The 21102-nt window shown below is 39.2% G+C and overlaps 1 protein-coding gene across 1 annotated transcript in view; it reads right to left on the minus strand.

The window, feature by feature from the left end:
• Window positions 1–1910: 1910 nt before the first annotated feature.
• SLC7A11 (solute carrier family 7 member 11) overlaps window positions 1911–21102 on the minus strand; it is a 72532-nt gene continuing 53340 nt past the window's right edge. Inside the window, exons 7-12 of the mRNA XM_040967389.1 lie at window positions 16113–16236; window positions 12627–12730; window positions 11727–11823; window positions 10088–10237; window positions 8735–8912; window positions 1911–1978 (exon numbers count right to left, since the gene is read on the minus strand). Coding sequence (XP_040823323.1) covers window positions 1911–1978; window positions 8735–8912; window positions 10088–10237; window positions 11727–11823; window positions 12627–12730; window positions 16113–16236 — 721 coding nt within the window. The remainder of the gene's footprint in view (window positions 1979–8734; window positions 8913–10087; window positions 10238–11726; window positions 11824–12626; window positions 12731–16112; window positions 16237–21102) is intronic.

Below are 21102 nucleotides of genomic sequence, written 5' to 3' on the forward strand. Positions count from 1 at the left end.
AGATAAGATTAATAGAATAAAATAAAATCAAACTGTTCAGGTAGGAGTCATGGTGCAGATGGTTAAGCCATCACTTGCAACACCAGCATCCTAGGTCAAGTCTTAGCTACTTCATGTCTGAACCAGATCCTGCTACCGCAAATGGAAAGCAGCAGAAGCTGGTCCAAGTGCTTGGATACCTGGCACCTATGTGGGAAATCAAAGCGTTTTTCCCGGCTTCTGGTTTCAGTCTGGTGCAGACTCGGCTGATGCACTCATTTGAGAAACGAATTAGCATATAAAACATCTCTCTCACTCTCTGTGCTTTTCAAATATACTTATGTCTATTAAAAATAAATTGCTATAAAGTAACAAATTTGTCCTGAAAATCATCAATTTATGGTATATATTAAATGTCATCAGGATCAAAACTGAAATCAATAAATTGGAATTGCTTCAAATTATAAATCACCATTTCAATTTTTTTGTAATTGTCCCTGAACTCAATGTCTATTCTTTGTGATTTTAATCAGTGCAATTACTTTAAAAATTCCAATTTGGAACTGACAAAATTTTAAAAGATGGCTATGATTAACCATTTAATTAGGTAGATGTAAATTGCAGGTAAAATATTTCATCACCAAGCTAGCGTCCTTCAAAAATTGTACAGTAGTACACTGTACATGTCATCACACAAACATCTATGAATTTTTTCTTCTTGCAATAATCTTAATATCAGTTATCTCTTGCGAGTTGAGTGATGATTAAAGTGAGGAAATTACTGACAAGGCCTAGAACGGAAATGGGAAATCTCTAGGAACATCAATTATAAGTCTTATTTAGCTATGACATTTCTCCTTCAGTTTTTATGTAAATATATGCCTTTTCTTAATTAATTTGAACAATTTTATCCAAAGAAATGTTTTAGCAGCATGTAAGACATATAAAGAAAATGCACAGATAATTAAAACCCATCACCATATAAAAGTAATCTATGAGATTAAGAAGAATTTTGAGTTATTTACTGTAGATGGTATGATTATAAGCATGGGCTGGCCATTTTGGATATGTCCCTCATTGATTATTTCTCCTTTGTTGCTTCCATAATTATATAAACATATAGATACACAATCATACATATATATTCATCAAGGATACATTATTAGTGACATAGGTGGTACTATTAAAAGGATTTAACATCACAATTACATTTGCTTTAACAAGCATTACCAACTCTCATGACCAAACCAACTAAATGGCACATAACCACTAAACTTCCTGATAATGATATAAAAATACTTAACACAATAAATTCTTAAAAATTTTTACTAAAAACTAACTGCTACATTTCTCATAAGCTCTCTTTTAATGTAATAAAGAAAAACATACTCCATCTGTTGCTGTTCTTTGTTCAAAATGCTCTAGGTATAATTACTTAAAAGATGATCTAAAAGACAGCAATGAAATTCCAGTGAAAAAAATCTATTTTACTCTCTTTGTCATAATAATGGTACATACTGTTTTTAGAAGTCTTGAAAAACACTTGCCAGTATAGTCTACTATAATATATAAAATGTTTATAAATTCATATATATAGAAAATATTTCAGTCTTCAAATTGATGGTGCTTAATAAGATATAATGCAGAAAATGAGCATTCAAGTAACTGGTCATTCTCTTAACCTTTTTTTTTTTACCCTAAGAATTAAGTGAACTCATGAGTCAGTTGTCTATTAGTTTTCTATAACTATGTGGAGTCATTACAAAATTTCTTAGACATTAGTTTTGATACAGTAACATAAAAGAATAAAACAACTGAATCTTTCAGATCCTTATCAACTTTCAATTTTCTGGATTTTCATAAAATGTAACAACTATCCCATGTCGTATCTTTACACATGTGCAGATTGCCAAGATTTCAACTGCATTAAATCATTCTTTGTGGCAGTCTTCTTCAGGTACAACCTCCAGCAGTACCTGTAATGTTCTGGTCATTTTGTCTACAAAGAAATAAAATAAAAAAATTAAAAATGGATGGAAATTAGAAATACATAAAGCAGTAAGTATGAGTTATTTTAGGTTGTATACAGAAACCACACATTTCGAGTATCTCAAAGAGTACTTTCAAGAATTATTTACTTCATTGTACTCCTATCACACTTGATTAGTTTATTTGCCACTTCTGTAACTTCCTCTTGACAGCCTCTCAGGAAGAACACATGAATATTTTATATTCAAATAGAAACTTTTATTCATGACTAGAAGCCCAAACATAATTTTGATAATAAAGCCAAGATATAAAAAGTGTCCAAAAAGTGCTATTTAATTTAAAATTGGCTTATTCTCTTGACACCCAAGAGATTATAAACAATCCTTCCCAGGAATTAAGAGAAAAATCAGAACACACTATGCAGACTCAAATTTGCTGTGTGTTACTCAACCAAGAGGCAACTGACAGAAAGGTAGAAAATATTTGTGATCTATATATTTGATAAAGAATTAATATCCAAAAATAAATGCAGATTGCTATGCAAAAGTATTTAAGAAGCACAAGAATCTCAACAACAGTAAAACAATCCACTTAGCAAATGAGCAAAGGACATGGACAGAAATTTTTCAGAGCATGAAACGCAAATGTCCAACAGATACATGAAAAAAATGCTCAGCATCATTCGCCTTCAGGGAAATAAACATTAAAACTAAAATGAGGTTTCACCCTACCCCAGTTAGAACAGTCATCACCCATACATCAGAAACAAGCAAATGCTGGCAAGGATGTGCAAAAAAAGGAAACCCAATACCCCGTTAGTGGGAAGGTAACTAGCACAATAACTACAGAAGACAATAGAGATTTCTCAAATAGCAGAACATTGATCAATCACAGGAATTAGCCAGCCCACCACTTGGAATTCACCCAAAACAAACCAACAAACAAAAAATGAAATCAGAATGTGAAAGCACTATTTATATCCCACATATTTTTTAGAGAGTGATTTATGTATTGGAAAGTTAATGTTACAGTAAAACAAGGAGAAACAGAGAGATAGAACTTCCATCTGCTGAATGGCTCCTTGTCTACAATGGCTCAATTCGTAATACTGAACAGATTCGGGAAAGAAAAGTAAGCAACCCATGAACAGGCAGTTGCAGCTCTTGTTGGGAGAGAAAGGGCAAGGGCTCTCTGGTAGACTGAGAAAGCACAATGGACAAGGCATCAGCAAAGGCCACTTGGAAAGCAGTGGGGCTAAAGCCGTGTCACCTGCAGTCCTTCTTCCCACAAGAGGTCCTACCGCAGCCTCCTAAGCTTAGCCGCACAAGGCCCATTTTGCTTCTTCTCTGTTGCTTCGCTCCTAACACAAAGCCTTTTCCAAAAGTGTATTTTTATGCTTTTTGACTCTAACTTTTTTAAAAAAACCTTGCTCTTCCATGTCACACTGTATTCATCACAAACAGATGGGGAGCAATGAAGGCCATGTTGCATCCTGCTTCTGCCATTCTCCTCCCTATAGTCCAGTTTGTCCTCTGCAACAGCAGAGAGAAGCCAAATAATCTCCCTGCTGCTCATCATACACTCCCAGTTCTTGCTCTTCCTCTACATTCAATCTCCCTGGTGAATAGTCTTGTCCGTTGCTTTCTTACACTGTCTTCTATAGTTTTAACAGTTGATTAACAACTATCATTACAAATGAAGGTTTCTACAGAGTGTTGGTTTTTGCAATGAGTATGCGTTGGAATCACAACAACTTGGTCCAGATTAGGTGGTTTTTCAGGAGTGGAATCAGATAGGCCTGTTCAACAGGATCGGATAAGCCTATATGGAAGCTTCCTGTTTGCCCTGGAAAGTAGCAGAACATGTGACATTTGATCTTCAAGCCTACATTCATACCCTGTGTAAGGTTTTCAGCTTTGTGGATAAATTCCCTGATATTACTTCTTCAAACAAAGGTGAGCCAGTGAGTTTACATTGCTGATTTTCAGCCACGTAAGGTACAGAAACAAATGGCAATGGCAGTGTTTTTAGCTTTCCTTTTCATGTTTAGTAGTTATTCCTGAAACAACTTAGATAAAAACTAAACTTACACAATCTGCTTTACTCAACCACACCTGTCACCATGAGAACTACCACCCAAGTGGAAAGTTTGAGAAGCGATACAAAATCAGTCTGCCTGGAAAACCATCTTGGGAACAACAGGATTTTTTCCCAAAATTTTCCTGTGCATTATCTCATTCTACCCATAGAGTGAAGATAGTCTAGGCCCCTAGGAACTATAGGTGAGCTGAAGTTACAGAAAATGCCATACCATAGGCTTCGTGAAACTTTTGCCAAGTGCAATAGCCAAGTTTCAGTGATATAAACGAAGTTACTCTGATTCACCATCTGCAGCATATGCTTTTAGGATTCATGTTGCCAAGTCACTGATCAAAAGATGGATTATAGTAATTCTGCTGGTGTGGCCCAGATCATTTTTTGAATTCAAAGTTTTTTCCTTAACAAGGTTGCCCTCCATATCTCTCCCTAAGTGCATGGCACCAATTTCCAGTCACCCCACTCACTTTCAGCTGCAAGGCAGTTTGGCAAGATATAGGTCGACAAGTAAAACAGCTTCTACAAGTTCTGGCAAAGCTGAGCTAGCCCTTGCCTGAGTTTGCCAGGTTTGCCTCTTCTGTGTGTTGGCATATGTCAGCAGACGTGTCTATGCCTTTTTCTCACATGAGAAACTTGTGGTTCTGTAAGTAAATAGATAATACAAATAACCAAAATGGATGGCAGGCAAAAGTTCTCTGCGAATCTGACTATCCCCTTAAGAGCACACTTTCTTTACACCCTGGAAATGCAGTCACACACAAAAAAATGGTTCAATACTGGCATCTTGTGGCCAGAAAAATATTCTGAAAAGCTCAGCTCCTTGAGTTCTGAGCATTCTGTGGATGACAGACCTAAGCAGCCTGACACCATTTTCTGAATGCCGTTTCATTTTTCAGGAACACAGCCACAGTAAGATGCATTTTGATAGACTGTCATTTTCACAGAGCTCATCTGCTCATATAGAGAGTAAAATAAATGAGAACATAAAAGCTAAGGAATTTTACTGAACAAAAGAATATGATACAAAATTACTAAACAAACCACTCCAAGTAGAGGCTCTCTTTGGCTTTCAAGTTCATGGTGAGTTTCTTTCCATCAAAAAGGACATCCCTGAAGAATGGTGAGGGGTGGTGGGTTCAGACCTCTGGTGTTTTGTACATCTGTGTACAAGCGCTTTATTTGGGGCCAAAGACTAAGAAAATATTTGCTGCTGCAGCTATAAATATTATGAATTTTCTTTATTTTACTACAAGAATGGGACCTAAGAGGAAAATCAACCAAGATTGTAAAGGATTGTTGCTTTTTGCCACTCACTTTTTAGACAGCTATAAAAATAAAGAGTTACAGTGATGGCAGTTGACAGACAGAATTGCCATGCTCCCTGGTAAGATTTAATGGCATTTTTGAAAACCAAAAAATCATTATGGGACTACTCCATTGCTGCTAGTTTCACAAATGGCTAGCACTAAATTTGGAGGCCTTGGAGATGTTCAAAACATCATGAAAAGCAGAAAAATCATAAAATAATTTCAAATGGCATGTTCATGGGCTACAAGCATCAAGCAGGGAAACCGCTTGTTGCCATGCACTGAGAAGTTACTGTTCCAACATGCTCACATATCACCGAAGGGAAAGAACTTTCAGAGTCTACCAACATAAAGAACAAAACAAGTGGGATGGAGAAATGAACTGTCATCATTATCCTTGTCTTGCTACAAAATCAGATTCAGCTGGTTTCTTCAAAACTTCTCTTGATCTTCTGGTGTACTCAAAAGTTTGAACTTCCTCTGTCTAGAATCAGAAATGGATGTAGACTTCATGGTGTTGAATGGCTTTTCTATCAAAAACATTATCAATGAATAAAGCAATTCTAGAAACATTTCCTCTCCTTAAGACAAGGTTCTATACTTAGTGTGTATGACTGAGAAAGCATAACTAAAAAGGTTCTATACAGACTATTGTGAGCCAATAAGAAACAAAGATTGAATATTTGGTTGAGGCCATCAGTGTGTTCTTGGGGTAGGAGAGCAGATAGTACTTGGGTACATATTGCCCACATGAGTGACCCAGATGGAATTCCTGGCTCCCTGTTGGTGTAGCCATTTGGGGGGCAAGCCAATGAATGGAAGACTGATTCTCTCTTCTTGTGCACATGTGAGCACTCGTGTGTGTGTTTGTGCATGTGTTTGTGCATGCATAAAATGGAATTAAAAATAAGTTTATTTTTGGTGCAAAAGTATTGTGAAACTCATGCAAAATATTTTCATAATATGCATTTCCCAGAAAATCTTAGAAGACACAGATAAAATACATGCTTTATAGAATAAGGCTGTTACCTATGGAATGAAATCTGGGTATAGAGGGCAGGATAATATATAAAGATATCATATGCAGTTAGAAGCTTTTAAAAAATAGAAAGCAAATCTAATGAAAGGACGCCTTCTAAATAATTTTGTGTAATGCAGTAGAGATTCAGAATATATGACTTTTATTGTGTGTGTATTTTTCAGCAACACTGGCATTACTTATTAAACATTTTACCAGGAATCTCTGAACTTTTAACTAGGATTTTTTTTAATTAATTATGGTGAACTAAGTACAAAGGAGAAATACAAAAATTGTAATCTAAACTTACCAAGTTCAAGAGCAAGGAGTTATCTGATTCTCTCTCTATCTCTCTCTCTCTCTCTCTCTCTCCCTCTCTTTCTCTCTCTCCCTCTGTTTTCTACCAGGAACCCCCAAGCTAGAAAGAATGCAACTTAGAGTTCTATCACTTGTGTGTTCCAATGTTACCGCTACAGCTTGAGATCTGTGTAGTCAAAACTAAATGCTCCAAATTCTTAAACTCTCAATTTTGCATTTAATCTTGTTGAAGATTGAGATGGTGGTGGTGATAGACGGAAGCAGATGCAGGGTACTCCCGGCCAGAGAGATTAAGCTTTCAACACAGACTTTCCAGAAGCATCTTTGCTGCCCGCAGATCGACTTCATGTTCTCCTCCTTCATCCTAAATTGACCTAATCCTGCAGGATTTTAGTCCTTAACATTTTTCCTTTTCTTGGTATTGTTTCCATTGTCTCAGACACTGCAGAGAAGGGTGTATTCAGACCTGCTTGGATTCTCATGAGGAATGCTGCAGGAGCTAGCAGATTGTCTGCAGCTTCAGCCCTGTCTTGTCTATCCTAGCATGGTTTTTCTAAAATAGGAAGCTGCCCCAGTGATAATTCCAACTTTTCTGTTCATAGTTGTTTGATTTGGAATAAGTGATGTGGATTCACCGAAGCTAGAACTCAATATCTATAGAGTGGGGATAATCATTTATCCAATATCAGTAGAGTGTCATGTGCACTAGTAAGCCCATACACATGAAAACACATAGAAATTAACCATAAATTGAGCTACTCTTCCTTCTTCAATCATTTTGGCTACTGTTAACACCTTTCTATGTTACATTTTCTAATTTTCCATTAAGGTAATGCTATAATCATGATATTCAAGATGTTTTCAACTTCACAAGAAATCTCATTGTCACACATCAAATTATATGTTGTGATACAGAATCACTAAACACTGTCCAAACCAGAAAGAAAACAACTAGTTTAAAAGATATTGCAGAGCAAATAATTCTTCTATGGAACTACCAATTAAATTCTTAAAAACCTATTATCTTAAGTGATTATAGCCCCAACTACATATACAGAGAAGATTAAATGTTTGTATCCTAAATATCTTTCCTGCTTTTTCTTCTCTCCGCACCAATTAAAATGCAATAATGAACTCACACTAGCAATGGTGCCACTTACATTTTTAAAGTTTAAAATAGATGTGTCACTGATATGCACCTCATGTGTTTTCTACAGCATGTTCTATTCATTAAGAAGAATTATTTATTTAGTTAGTTGTGTGTTTATTTAGTTGAAAATCAGTAATACAGAGACAGGAAGAAAGAGTAAAAGAATCTTCCACAGACTGGCTTATTCCCCAGCCGACTGCAATATCCAGGATTGCGCCTGGATGAAACTAGAAGCCAGGAGCTTCTTTCTGCTCTCACATGGGTGGCAGTGGCCCAAGCCCTTGGGATGTCATCCATTTTTTTTCCAGGCCATTAGCAGAGATCTGGCTCACAAGTGGAGCAGTCAGAACATGAACCAGAGCTCATGCGGGATGTTGTCTTTGGAGGCTGTAGCTTTACCTGCTGTTCCCCAATGGCGACCGCTTCATATCATTGTCTCTAACAAGCTCCTGAAGCCACTTAAAAGGTTTACTTAACAGAGACTGGCATTTGTCACAGTGGTTAAAACACAGCTTGTTATATTCATCCCATGTCAGGCTGACTGTTCAAGTCCTCACTACGGTTAGGATTTCAGCTTCCTGCAGGCGTTAATCTTGGAAAGTATCAGGTGATCGTTTAAGTGGTTGGATAGGTGCCACCCACATGGGAGACTTGGATTCAGTTACAGGCTCATGGCTTTGGCCTGGCTCAGTTACAACTATTGTGGGCAGTCCATGAGAACTATCTCTCTGTTGCTCTTTCTGTTTCTCTTTCAAAGAAATAAATGGTTAAATGATGAAAAACTAAACAAAGATTAAAAGTTTATAACAAATAATGATTAAACAAATGATTAGAAAAAAGTAAACAAGATTAAAGAATCAAAAAAAAAAATCTTACCTGACATTTTTCTAAACCACTTGGGTTTCTTGTCCCATATTATAAAGAGATAGTAGGCAGGGACGCCGGTCAGAGTGATGACAAAACCTATTCCTGTACTAAACGGATCCGAATAAAGGGAAAGCGCCACCATGAAGAGACAGGTGAATGAGAATAAAGCTGGGATGAACAGTGGTACCTGGAACAGAAATAAGTCACTTCAAACTTAATTCAAGAGATAGAAGGAGGGTTCAAGATCTATACAACAGGCAGGCTTTAGTCACATGATCAGATGACAGGCACCAACCTACCTCAGCAAAGACTCTGGTCTGGGGCACAGAGAATGCATTAAACACTCTCTCCTATACGTAAATTGATTTATTTTTAAATCTTTGGACAGAACAAAATCTAAGGATAACAAAGGGCATTTCGTTAGAGATGCTGTCCTTGAGCTATTTTACTACCTTTATGCCATTATGATTTATGCTTTTGATTTTAATAGATTGGCTCTGGTGATGGTGACTAGAATCCACTTTCATGTGGAATCAAGAGCACTGGCTGCTTGTTGCATGTGAAAGCCTTTCAGTATGCATCGATTTTCTGTTGGGAGTCACAATCAGAACTGACAGCAATGAAACAGGCCAACTCCTATTCAACCGCTAATGAAGATGCCACCAGCATTAGGCAATGAATATAATTAGAAACAAATTCTGTCAACATGACTGACAACCTTATCTGAGCTATTTCTTAAAAGCAAATGAACAGTGAGCTCAAATCAATCCATGAATGTCTAAGGCTGAAGGAGATGATGAGCATATTCTACATATGGGCATTCTACTAAGTGATACATTCATGGATCTTTGCCTTTCCTATGCACTTATTTCTTAAACACATGACACATAAATTACTTTTAAAGTATATAATATAGAGAAAAAGCAAAGCAACAAGACATCACATTTAAATGTTTAACATTGACTATTTTGTAAAACAGTATCCTTTAGAACTTTTCATTAATAAATGTCTGCCTCACTCTTATCATGGCTTTATCAAACTACTCAGCATACAGACATTCTGCACATTTTGAATGGATTAGGTCACTGGACACATTCATGCAGTATCAACATCCCTCACATCCCTCACATGCTTTCTCTTTTCAAAAATATGACATCAAATGTTCAGTAAATCACATAAAAATGTGATGAATTTTCCAAGTTAAAATAAATCCGGTATGAAGGCACTCCCTGTAAGAGTTAAACATTTTATCCCATGGGATTCCACCCCTTGCCCAAACTCTCCATCATGCAGTTATGACAAAAGGAGGACTGGGCATTAGGAATAAGATTTATGAAAACTCATCAAGATGCCTGAGGTTACCTTGAAAGGACGATGCATATCTGGGCGTTTGTAGCGCAGATAAATCAGTCCTGCAACTGCCAGCCCAATAAAAAGCCACCTGGCAAAACTGAGGAAATTCAGAAGACTGTTGAGATCTCCAGAGAAAAGCATGATCATTGTTAAAGGATGCTGGAGAGAAAAGGGGGAAAAAACATAACGGGAGAATTACAGGAGAGCGCATTGATAACAACAGCATCCACACTGCATACTTATTATCTTTCTCGTATGATGATTCATGCTGAAAAACTCCCCGAGGTTAGAGTCCGCATTCCATTAGCCTATTTTCTCCATCCTGCTCTCACAACCCCAGTACGCAAGTGACCTTATGAGAGAACCATCCCTGTTACCCTTCCTACAAGTGGAATTGTAAAAGAACCACCCTGCTTTGTTTCCCAGTTCCTTTTGCAATCGGAAGAACAGAACAGGTATTCAAAGAGTAAAAGACAGGATCCAATGACTCAAAATTTAAAGTCCCAGAGACTGAGATTAGGAGGTCACTAGTAATAAAAATGGAAAATGCACACCATCGAAAAACATACAGAAGACTCTGAGACCTTCCTGAAGAGCTCTGCTCTTTACACACACAAAACACGGCCACTTCTAGCTGACCCTGGCGGTTTTTGAATGCTAAACAGTGACCTTCTCTTCCCCCACATTTGCTCTCCCCGCGTGCTTGCCATGTGTGACCCTGAAGATTGTGGAGATGAGGGAAGTGCGGAGATCAGCAGACTAAGCCCCTGCAGCTGCACACTGCCAAGGACAGCATGACTGATATAGAGGCTTAAAAGGAAAGCCCTCTTCGTGGAATAATGCATTCTGTTCCCACAAGTGACGTTAACTTCCAAATCTGCACAGAGAGTGTGCGGACTTTAAAAAGAAATTTCAAGGAAACCTCCTGAAACAAATTAAATGCATGGGAGAGAAATGTTCAAGATATTATATAGTTCTCCTGACAGCAGATTCTCATAGAGAAAAATGGTGCACAAACGTAGGAAAGAATACAATGTAACATTGCCAGTGAGTATCGGGGGACCTTTACACCTTCTGTAGTCTTTTGTGTCCCCACATTTCACAAACACTGTTCTTTGTAAGAATTCTACAACTCAGATTTAAGTTTTGAAGCTTTAATTTCTGCTTCTGTAGGATTGCTCTCTAACATTTCACTTTTAATCACAGAATCATTATATTCCTAGGATTTCACTGATTCTTTGAATAGCCTGCATGCATTTCATTACAAGGGACCCATGGCACATGGATAACTTGTCTGTGGCTTCCAGCTCTACTTGCACAAGTAGGTAGCTGCAATTTATAACTACAGCCTTTTCTGTGAGGCTCTATGACCAGACAGCATCCAGCTGATCATGTTCCTGAGTCCATATAGATTTCTACAGAGGCAAAAGGGAAATGATGTGACTGTCCCTCACCTCCCCACTACCCTCCAAGCCTCTAATAACTGAATAGAAATACTGAGTAAAGAAAGTAACAAAAACATACGCTTAGAGTGCTGATTTGGTCATGAATGAGAAAGTAACACCTTGTCTAGAAGTCTGCTACAAATTCTTCTTTACTGACTCATTATTCCCGCTTACATCTGGATATACTTGTGAATATGCATTACCAAAACAATAACAGCTGGCAGAGGAGTGTGCTTGTGGACATGGATCATGGAGAGGATTTCTGGAAGGTGACCCTCTCGAGACGCGACGTAGAATAACCTGATGGGAGAAAAATGTGGGTGGAGTTGACTGCAACGTTGATTATTTCAAAGGGGAAAAGGCAGAAAACCCAGAGAAAATTAGCATCTTTTGCATACCACATGGTTGGGCGCTATTTCAGTGATTACTTAGGTTTCACTTTTCAGATAAAATAATGCCACAAAAAATGTGACTTTGCACTTTAAAATATCTACCATTACATTAACCTTTAAGAAGAAGTAATAGCAGCATCTGTCTAATCATAGATTGCCCTACATACACATAGATGATGGTAAATTTAGTTTTAAATCCCATCAATATATACATATATGCATGTTATCAGTTCAATCCAGCAAGCATACGCTCCACCCCCCCCACACACAGGTGTATACCCATATAGCATTCATATTGGTTTGGCTAGGTTTTAATCTTATACTATAATAAAAAGAATTTCGCATCAAACAAAACAAAGGGAATACAGTTAGTGGGTGGTGATTTCTAGTGTCTCTTAGTAACTTAGAGAAACAAAAGGTTTTGTCAGTAGAAATAAATGCTATTGCCATACTCTGTAGATAACACTATTTAAAAGCAAAAAGCCACCTGCCCAGCTTCCAAACAGGCTAGGAGGAGGCACACAGCGCCCTCTAATGGGCGCAGGAAACTAAGCTGTTGGTACTTGCAACAGGATGCATCCACAATCTTGCATGTTCCTTTAAAAAGCAACTGGTTTGGAGACACTATTTCTTTTCTTTTTAAAGCTATCCTTATCACATTCAATTTCAAAAAACAGAAATGTGTTTCTGGAATTTTGTGAACTCTCTCACCTCGAGACAGCAAACACACCACCATTCATGGAACCAAAGCAGGAGAGGGCCACAAAGATCGGAACTGCTAATGAGAAATTTCCCAGGAGCCGCTCAGAAAATGTCTAGCAAAAGGAAAAGAAGAAGAAGAAGCAAATTAATACTTTGGCAGAAAGTGGAATAAAATGAAAACAATTTAGTTCAAACTTGCTCTATGACTTTCTCTTTGCCTGCTGATACCTATACATTTTATATTCCTTCTCTGCAGTGAGGGTCAGACTGAGTCCACAGACAATAATCAAAGGCAGGTGCCACAGCAGTGCTTGTTGTAAAACTATGGGCAAAGGTCTAAACAAACATCTTCTCTCTGCTTTTAAAAAGCAATGATCCATTTTCTGAATCTTTATCAACTATGATGTGAATCATCTCTGACCCTGGTAAGCGGAAAAATTGCAATTCAAACATTTGACACTCAGACAGAAATGCTACTGCACAACACCTTCCTTCCCTTCAGTGAGAAAATCCCATTTTTAGACTGATGCACAAATGTACACCAGCAAGTATTCATAGGCACTTGTTTCATGCAACGATCCACTGTCAAGGGATAAATGAATCAACTGATGATATAATCATTTACATCTTATACATGAGTAGCTCTGGATATCTTTTTTCCCAAACAAAATCACACTAACCACACTTGTGTATAGAATCACTAACCCCCCCCCCCGGGGTCCTATCAGTTCTTCTGTGGTTTCCTATATAAAAGTTATAGCACAGACAAGCCCAGCAAACCACAGAAAGTGCAAGAGATAAAACTTCTGAAATTCCTCTTTCTGTCATGGCAACTCTACAGAATGCCCTGAAGAAAGTATGGTCTGAGGCATGTGGGATTGTGAGGCTGCCCTTGGTGGGGCTGCTGCTGTATATAACCAATGCAATGCATTATGGCTGAGGTGTAAGTGATGCCCTTTGTCTGGAGAGACAGAATGACTGACCTGACAGCAACAAGCTTCTTACATTTGATCGTCTGATGTGACTTAGAGCAGTGGACAGACTTATTGTAACATAGCGAACTCACACAGAGGTTCACATGAAACGAGATAACTTATTCTTAGTGGATGCTGCTGATATGAGGTAACACTATGTTAAAAAGAACTAACATCCAGTGATGGGACATTCATTGCTCAGGTCATGAGTGAATGCTCTCTTACTAGCTAAGTTTTTATACAAATTAAAACGTACATGCAAATGTACCAACAGCATTTGTTGAAGAGATCAAACGTTTCCATGGATGATTTTCAGTTCTCATGCCAAACATTACATGGTTGTACATATGTGAGTTCACTTGTGGTGTTTTTAGTCTGTTCTATTGATCTCTGTTTCTGGACCAGCACCAGATGGTTTGAATGACCACTGCCCTGTACTGCGTCTCCAGGTCTGGACTGTGATTCCTTCAGCTTTACTTTTTATTCTTCAGAATAGCTGTGACTATCCCTGGCCTCTAGTGTTTCCAGATAAAGGCTCAGGCTCTCTGACTTAAGGAAATGAGAAAAAAAAAAAAGACCACATAAGAGTGTCATGTAACTCCAGCGAAATTGGCCTACATTCAGACATTTACCAACAACATATTCTGGCCTGGATGTGGGGTAAAAGGTACCATACTCCACTGTTGGTGGAAGTGTAGGCCAGTGTAGCCACTGTGGAAGTCATTATGGATGGTACTCAGAAAACTGACAATGAATCTACCATATCACCCAGTATCTCACTCATGGAAACATAACCAAAGAAAGTGAAATCTGCATATGAGAAAGTGACCCAGAACCCTTTATTTATAGCAGCACAATCCACAACGACAAAGACAAGGAAATAGCCCAGATGTTTGTTGAAAGAGCAATGGATAAAGAAATTAAGATGTAGCTACTCCATGGAATAAAGCTCAGCCATAAAAAATGAAACATGGGCCCAGCACAGTGGCCTAGCAGCTAAAGTCCTCGCCTTGAATGCACGAGGATCCCATATGGGCCCTGGTTCTAATCCCGGCAGCTCCACTTCCCATCCAGCTCCCTGCTGGTGGCCTGGGAAAGCAGTCAAGAATGGCCCAAAGCCTTGGGACCCTGCACCCATGTGGGATATCTGGAGGAAGTTCCAGGATTCTGGCTTCAGATCAGCAGAGCACCGGCCATTGCGGTCACTTGGGGAGTGACTCATCGGATGGAAGATCTTCGTCTCTGTCTCTCCTCCTCTCTGTGTATTTGACTTTGTGAAAAAATAAAATAAATCTTTTAAAAAAATGAAACTCTACAATTTGCAACAAAATTGTCCCAAGTAGAGACCATTGTGCTCAGTGAAAAGAGTCGATCCCAAAAGGACAAATATCATATGTCCTTTCTGACAAATGGCAGCATTCATGCAAATACATATATATATATATACATATATATATAAACATGTATATACATACATTCTCATGGATGAACTATAAAGTGGAGACTACTATACTGGAAGGACCTGAGTAAAAGGAAGACTCCCATTGAAACTATTAAATGTACCTTGACAACAGGATACTAGACTTTTCTACCATTACCTATGCCTATAATGCCATAAAAAACTTAAATAGCAAAATGTTGCACTTGTGATTATTACTGTAGGACTTCCCTACTGTTATAACATGGGGAGAGACAGTGGCAGAAAGAGGCGGATAAGGAAGGGAGATAAGAGAGATGGAGGGGGGAATCCCTATACCTAGAAAAACATATCATGGAAAGTGATTTTTTTAAATGCAAAACAAAAAGTCTGTGACCTGTAATAGCAGCCCTAAGAAGTGCTCCATGGCAGCAAAGATAATCCTGAGTCAAGTAAATGCTAGAAAATGCTGTAAAGCTATGCATACCCATGCCCTGTGGAGTTAAAAACATACACTAGCATCTTTAATATTCCAGAAAATACCATAGGAACTGTTTAATTTAGAATAACTGAGTGGTCCCTCAATTTATTCATTTCCTCAAAGAATATCCAAAATGGTCCATGGCTATGAACATGTAAATGTAAGATCCACATGAATATTCTTAAGTGATGCCTTAAGGCTTTGAAGTGATTGTTTGACAAGTCCATAAATAGGAAAGGATGCATAATAAATTGTTATTTTCATACCAGAAAAGACATTCATTGAGATTCAGAAACTACCAAGTTGCCCTTAAGACCTGTTAAAACAATAAGGTTTTCTTCCCTACATATCTTGACAGGGTTTTAAGGATGAAATGTGGAACAAGTATCAATATGTGGAAATGCTGTGCAAGAAACTAAAATTAAGGAGACGTAAGGATTTTAGCTGTATTGGTAAAATGGAATATGCTAAGGTATGCTCTAAATATTTAAAATATTCATTTTCATTCAGGTCAAGAAAAGATTACTGAATTTCAAAACACTTTCTGCTGGAGGGAACTACTACAACACGGCATCAACTCATTAACCTAAATTCAAATTGGCACTTTCCCAGCTTGGACTTACCACCGCCACTGCCTTTGAAAGCAACAGCTCCTCAGCACTGATGGTTGTAAAGTAGGCCACATTTGTGAGCACATAGCCAATGGTGACAATGGCCATGGATATGCAGATTGCAAGGGGGACATTTCTGAAATGCACAAAGAAATCACTTATTAGCTATACTATTCAAAAGCACAGGCACCAAAGAAAATCACAGGTTACAACATGGGATCCACGATCATGAGTGACCCCGTTGGGTCTAGGCAAGCATCTCACCAGGGTGGAGTTCCACATATTCCTCTGTAATGTTCCTGGGAACAGGTTTTTCTTTTTACTCTGCTGCTCCTTCCATGGAACACACGGAGCTATTTCCTGTTTGTACTCTATACACGTCATAGCAATGTTTCACAAACTTCAGCATTCATCAACATCACCTGGAAACCTTGTCAAAACACTGCTGGGGTCAGCAGCAGAAGCCCCCATGTGCAATGCCAGCATGCAACATGAGTGCTGGTTTGAGTCCCAGATACTTCATTTCTGATTCAGCATCTTGCTAATGTCCTGAGAAAGCATCAGAAAATGGTTCAAATATTTGATTCTTTGCCACCCATGTGTGAGACTCAGAGGCAGTTCCAGGCTTTTGGATTTGGCTTGGCCCAGACCCAGACATTGTGGCCATTTGCAGAGTGAACCGCTGGTGGAACACCTCTATCTCTTTCTCTGTCTTTGATCCCTTCTCCATCAATAACTGCCTTTCAGATAAATTAATAAATCTGGAAAACCATAGAATGCTGAACCCTATCCAGTTTCCATTTCAGCCAGCTTTGCATCTCCCAGAAAGCTGTGATTCTGAGATTGCTGAGCAGGAAAACAGTGCTTTAGAAGCCAGCAGCCTCTTATAACTTCCTAACAGCAATGGAGAACCTTGACACTTTTCTAATGCTAGTCTCAAAATCATTTCCCACATTCAATGCTTTCCCCTCCAGGAGATTCCCTTATCAGCAAGTAAGAAGCAGAGTCGTGGAATACTTCTACCTTTCTAAGTGAAGTCAATAATATTTTTGTATGTAAAATAGAAGAAGCACAGGAGTGTTCACAGTCACAACTATGCATCACCCTGCTGTGAGTTCAAAGGAAGCTCAAGATCATAAGTATCTAATAAAGCAACAGCACAGATAATCCCATGAAATGAGAGGTGATGTGCTGTGAAGTACAGATGACCAAACAGTGCTGATATTACTTAGCATCAAGAGGTACCCAGCACACACGCAATATTACATCTTCATTTAATGCACTTGGAAAGCCAGGAAGTTACTGACCCTAATAATTTGATTCCATGTTACCGATACACATTGCTTGCTTAACATAATCGCCACTTCAGACTCTTTGAGGCTCAGGCAACTTAAACCTTCAACACCCTGCACAGAGGCAGATCCGTTTTCAGCCGTCGTGCTTATCAGCCTTCGCGGAGCCCTCACCCTGCTGGGTGCCACTAATGAAGACCTCAATATAATTTCTTCCAAGGTGAAAACACAGTTCAAAACCAGGGGGAAAGAAAAAGGCACAGACCGCCTCACTGCCAGGCCGAGTGTGTTTAGAACACCAAGTCCCAGCTCATTATGCCTAACAGCAACATCCCCCGTTGAGAACAGGCAAGCACAGCCAGTCAGAGGCTGCCATTCATTATTTTGTGTGGGGCTTGACACTTCCCCTGATCCCCAAAGTCTTAAGCCTTGGTGGGGAATCACATTGACCTCTAAATCCCAGCATCCTGATAGGAAAGTAGCAGATGCTCTAGTGTGAAGAAGGTCTCGTGGGACATCCTGCTAGCATCATAATAAGCACTGCTACTTGTGATTGATAAATGCTGGATTGAAGCAAAGCAAGTCACGGGGCTAGTTCAATACAAAAGGGTAAATGACAGAAAGCAGATGAAAGACAAATTCTGTTTCCTTGAAAAAAAGGCTCTATGCAAATGCCAAAGGGCAAGAGGAAAACCAGGAAAGTGCAAGTACAGTTTTGCAATCAATCAATCAATCCATCACTGTATCTTTTTGAACTTGAATGTCTTCAGTTTTTATAATATTCCCAGAGGAGGAACCTTCCCCCCCCCCCCACCACCACCATCACCCTTTCCCGAGTGGAAGAAACACAGGGATCCTAGAAAGTATATGACTAAGATACATAAATATTCTTATAAAAAGGATTAGACTAGAGGACTGAATATGAACTTAAGTGAAGCTGTTTGACCTATCCAGGATAGGGAGCACTGTTATATCGCACAATGATGCAAAACAGGGGAGAGAAACAGGAATTTGGTTTGTGGTCCTCACAGCCTAGAATGGGGCCTTCCAACCAAATTCTTCCATGACGGCTTCCCTGCTTGCTCTTTGCCTAAACCTCATGGTTGTGCTGAGGATGATTACCTAAGTGGATCTTGGCAGAAGGGATCGTAAAAATGCCAACATTCCCTTCTCTCTCACTTTGTTAGAGACAAAATCAACAACAGCAACCACTGCTAGTAAGTTGCTATGTGTCCAACTTTTTAGGAGGCATTTTCCATATTGGTCTCATTTTGTCTTTGGAAAAGCTCTAAGAAATAAGCATCGCCACTCCAGCAGATGTTGGCTGTGGCCACTAAGATGCTGCTTGAACACCTGTAGCCTGTAAAGAAGGGCCAAGGTTGCAGTCCTATCTCCACTCCCAGTACAGAGTCCCACTAATGAACACTGTGGGAGACACCAAATGGTGGCTCAAATACATGGGTCCCAGTTATCCATGTGGCAAACCCACGTGAGAGGCCTGCTCCTAGTTGCCTAGATGCCAGCCAGCTTTGCTATTGCAGGCAGTCTGGAGTGAATCAGAGGATGCAAGATATTCTCTCTTTCTCTCTCTTTCTCTCTTTTAAATAAAAGAAATTTAGGGCCCAGTGCAGTAATCTAGAGGCTAAACTCTTCTCCTTGCATGCACCAGTACCTCATATGGCTGCCGATTTCTGTCCTGGCAGCCTTGCTTCCCATCCAGCTCCCTGCTTGTGGCCCGAGAAAGCAGTCAAGGACAGCCCAAAGCCTTGGGACCCTCCATATGAGTGGGAGGCCCAGAAGAGGATCCGGGCTCCTGGATTCAGATTGGTTCAGCTTGGTCAATGCGGCCACTTGGGGAGTGAATCATCAGACAGATCTTCCTCTCTGTCTCTCCTCCTCTCTGTATATCTGACTTTTCAATAAAAAGAAACCCTTTAAAAATGAAATTTAAAAATGTAGAACAAATGTCAGCACCATTTTACAAATGAGGAGATAAAGTGAAAGTTTAAATAGTTGTTAAAAAATACACACCTGGTGAACTGAAAATCCGAATTCATTTGCACATAAATCCTATTTTGAAATTAGGGCATTTCGGTCACATATGCATGTGAATGCCTAAACTTAGACAAATCATAGTTACAGAATGTAACGTTTGGTATAAAGCTCCTGTGAAGACTGTATGCTGTACGTATTTATTCCACAAAGGAGGGAAATAACTTATGTCATGATTCTAATCATTTTTCTGGATAACATGACTCTAGCATTAAGTGATATTTCTCATAGTTTTGCTGTTCAGAAAATAGGTATTTCTAATACCCATTAAGAAAAAAAAAGCTTCTTAAAAATTCTAGATATAGATAACGCTTATAGAAAATATCAAGTAAGTATGCTTGTCAAGATGAAATAGGTCATTAGCACCTTTACGATTAGGCAAATATACTACATGGATCTGAGATGGGTGGGAGGATCACAGAAACTTCAAAATGAGAGGTCTCACCATGGTGACACACAACATACTCAGTAATTTCTCTCTAATTGGGCAAAATTAAGTCATGAGAATCTGCGTAGGTGTAGTAAAATAGCAACTAGCTTTTGTGCTTGCATTCGACTTCTGTCAACAAACGGAAGAGGGCGGGAGGCTCCCTCAGCAACCCTGGCATAAACTGCATCGTTTACAGAGGGGAACAGTTGAGTGGTTCACAAGAGCTTCACGCTGCATGGTTAACTCCTAGGTTTCAAGCATCAAGAAATAAGAGCAACTGGGTGAGCTGATAAAAAGCTATTAGGCCATGCTACAGCAATCTTTGTGGAGGCTTTAGATGCAGAGAGCAGATAGGCATGGTTAGGAACCCAAGATTAAGATAAATGGCACAGGAAAATAAAAGGAATTAGAGGAAAGAACCAGTTCAGCGCCAGTGTTTCAAAGCCTCTGTGTTACCGTGAGGTATCTTGCAATCTTAAGGACAAAACAAAGCCTTGACTTTCAGCTGAACAAAAATGACTCATCAGTAAATTCCTCTTTCTCAAATGTTTACGCAGGCAGATTGTCTAACAGAACACAATGTTATTGAAAAGAATTATTTAACCCTTGAGAGATTTTTCCCATTATCTGTGTTGTTTTCAATTAACTAATTGTATCAGTCAGAATGTTCTAATAGTTGCAGATGATCTCCAACCAAAAACATGAGTGGGGAGCTGCGGCTGTGACACAGAGGGTTAACTCACCTCTTGTGACATCGCCAGCATCTCCTACAGGGACTCAGGTTCCAGAGCAGAGCCACTGCCTCTGCTCCCCACCCAGCCCTATGCTCACGCATCCGGGAAAGAGCAGATGATGGCCCAAGGGCCCCTACCACAGCATGGGCAATCCAGGTGGAATTCATGGTTTCTGGCTTCAGCCATGTCCAGGCCAAGCCACAGTGTCCATTTGGGGGAGTGGATGGCAAATCAAAGCACTGACTTTCTCTTTCTCTCTCTATCTCTCTTTCTTCTGTCTCTCAGTGTCTCTGTGTTACTATGCCTTTCAAATAAATACATCTCCAATCCACAGCTTCATTGCCCAAATGACTGCAACAGCTGGGGCTGATCCGGCCCAAAATCAGAAGCCAGAAACTCCTTCCAGGTTTGCAGCATGGTTAGCAGGGAACTAATTAATTGATCTGTTACCTGCCGCCTACCAGAGTACAGCTCAGTAGGAAGTTAGATTTTGA

Source organism: Ochotona curzoniae, unplaced genomic scaffold (genome assembly GCF_017591425.1).
Source record: "Ochotona curzoniae isolate NIBS_2020 unplaced genomic scaffold, NIBS_Ocur_1.0 scaffold_4506, whole genome shotgun sequence".
Lineage (NCBI taxonomy): Eukaryota > Metazoa > Chordata > Mammalia > Lagomorpha > Ochotonidae > Ochotona > Ochotona curzoniae.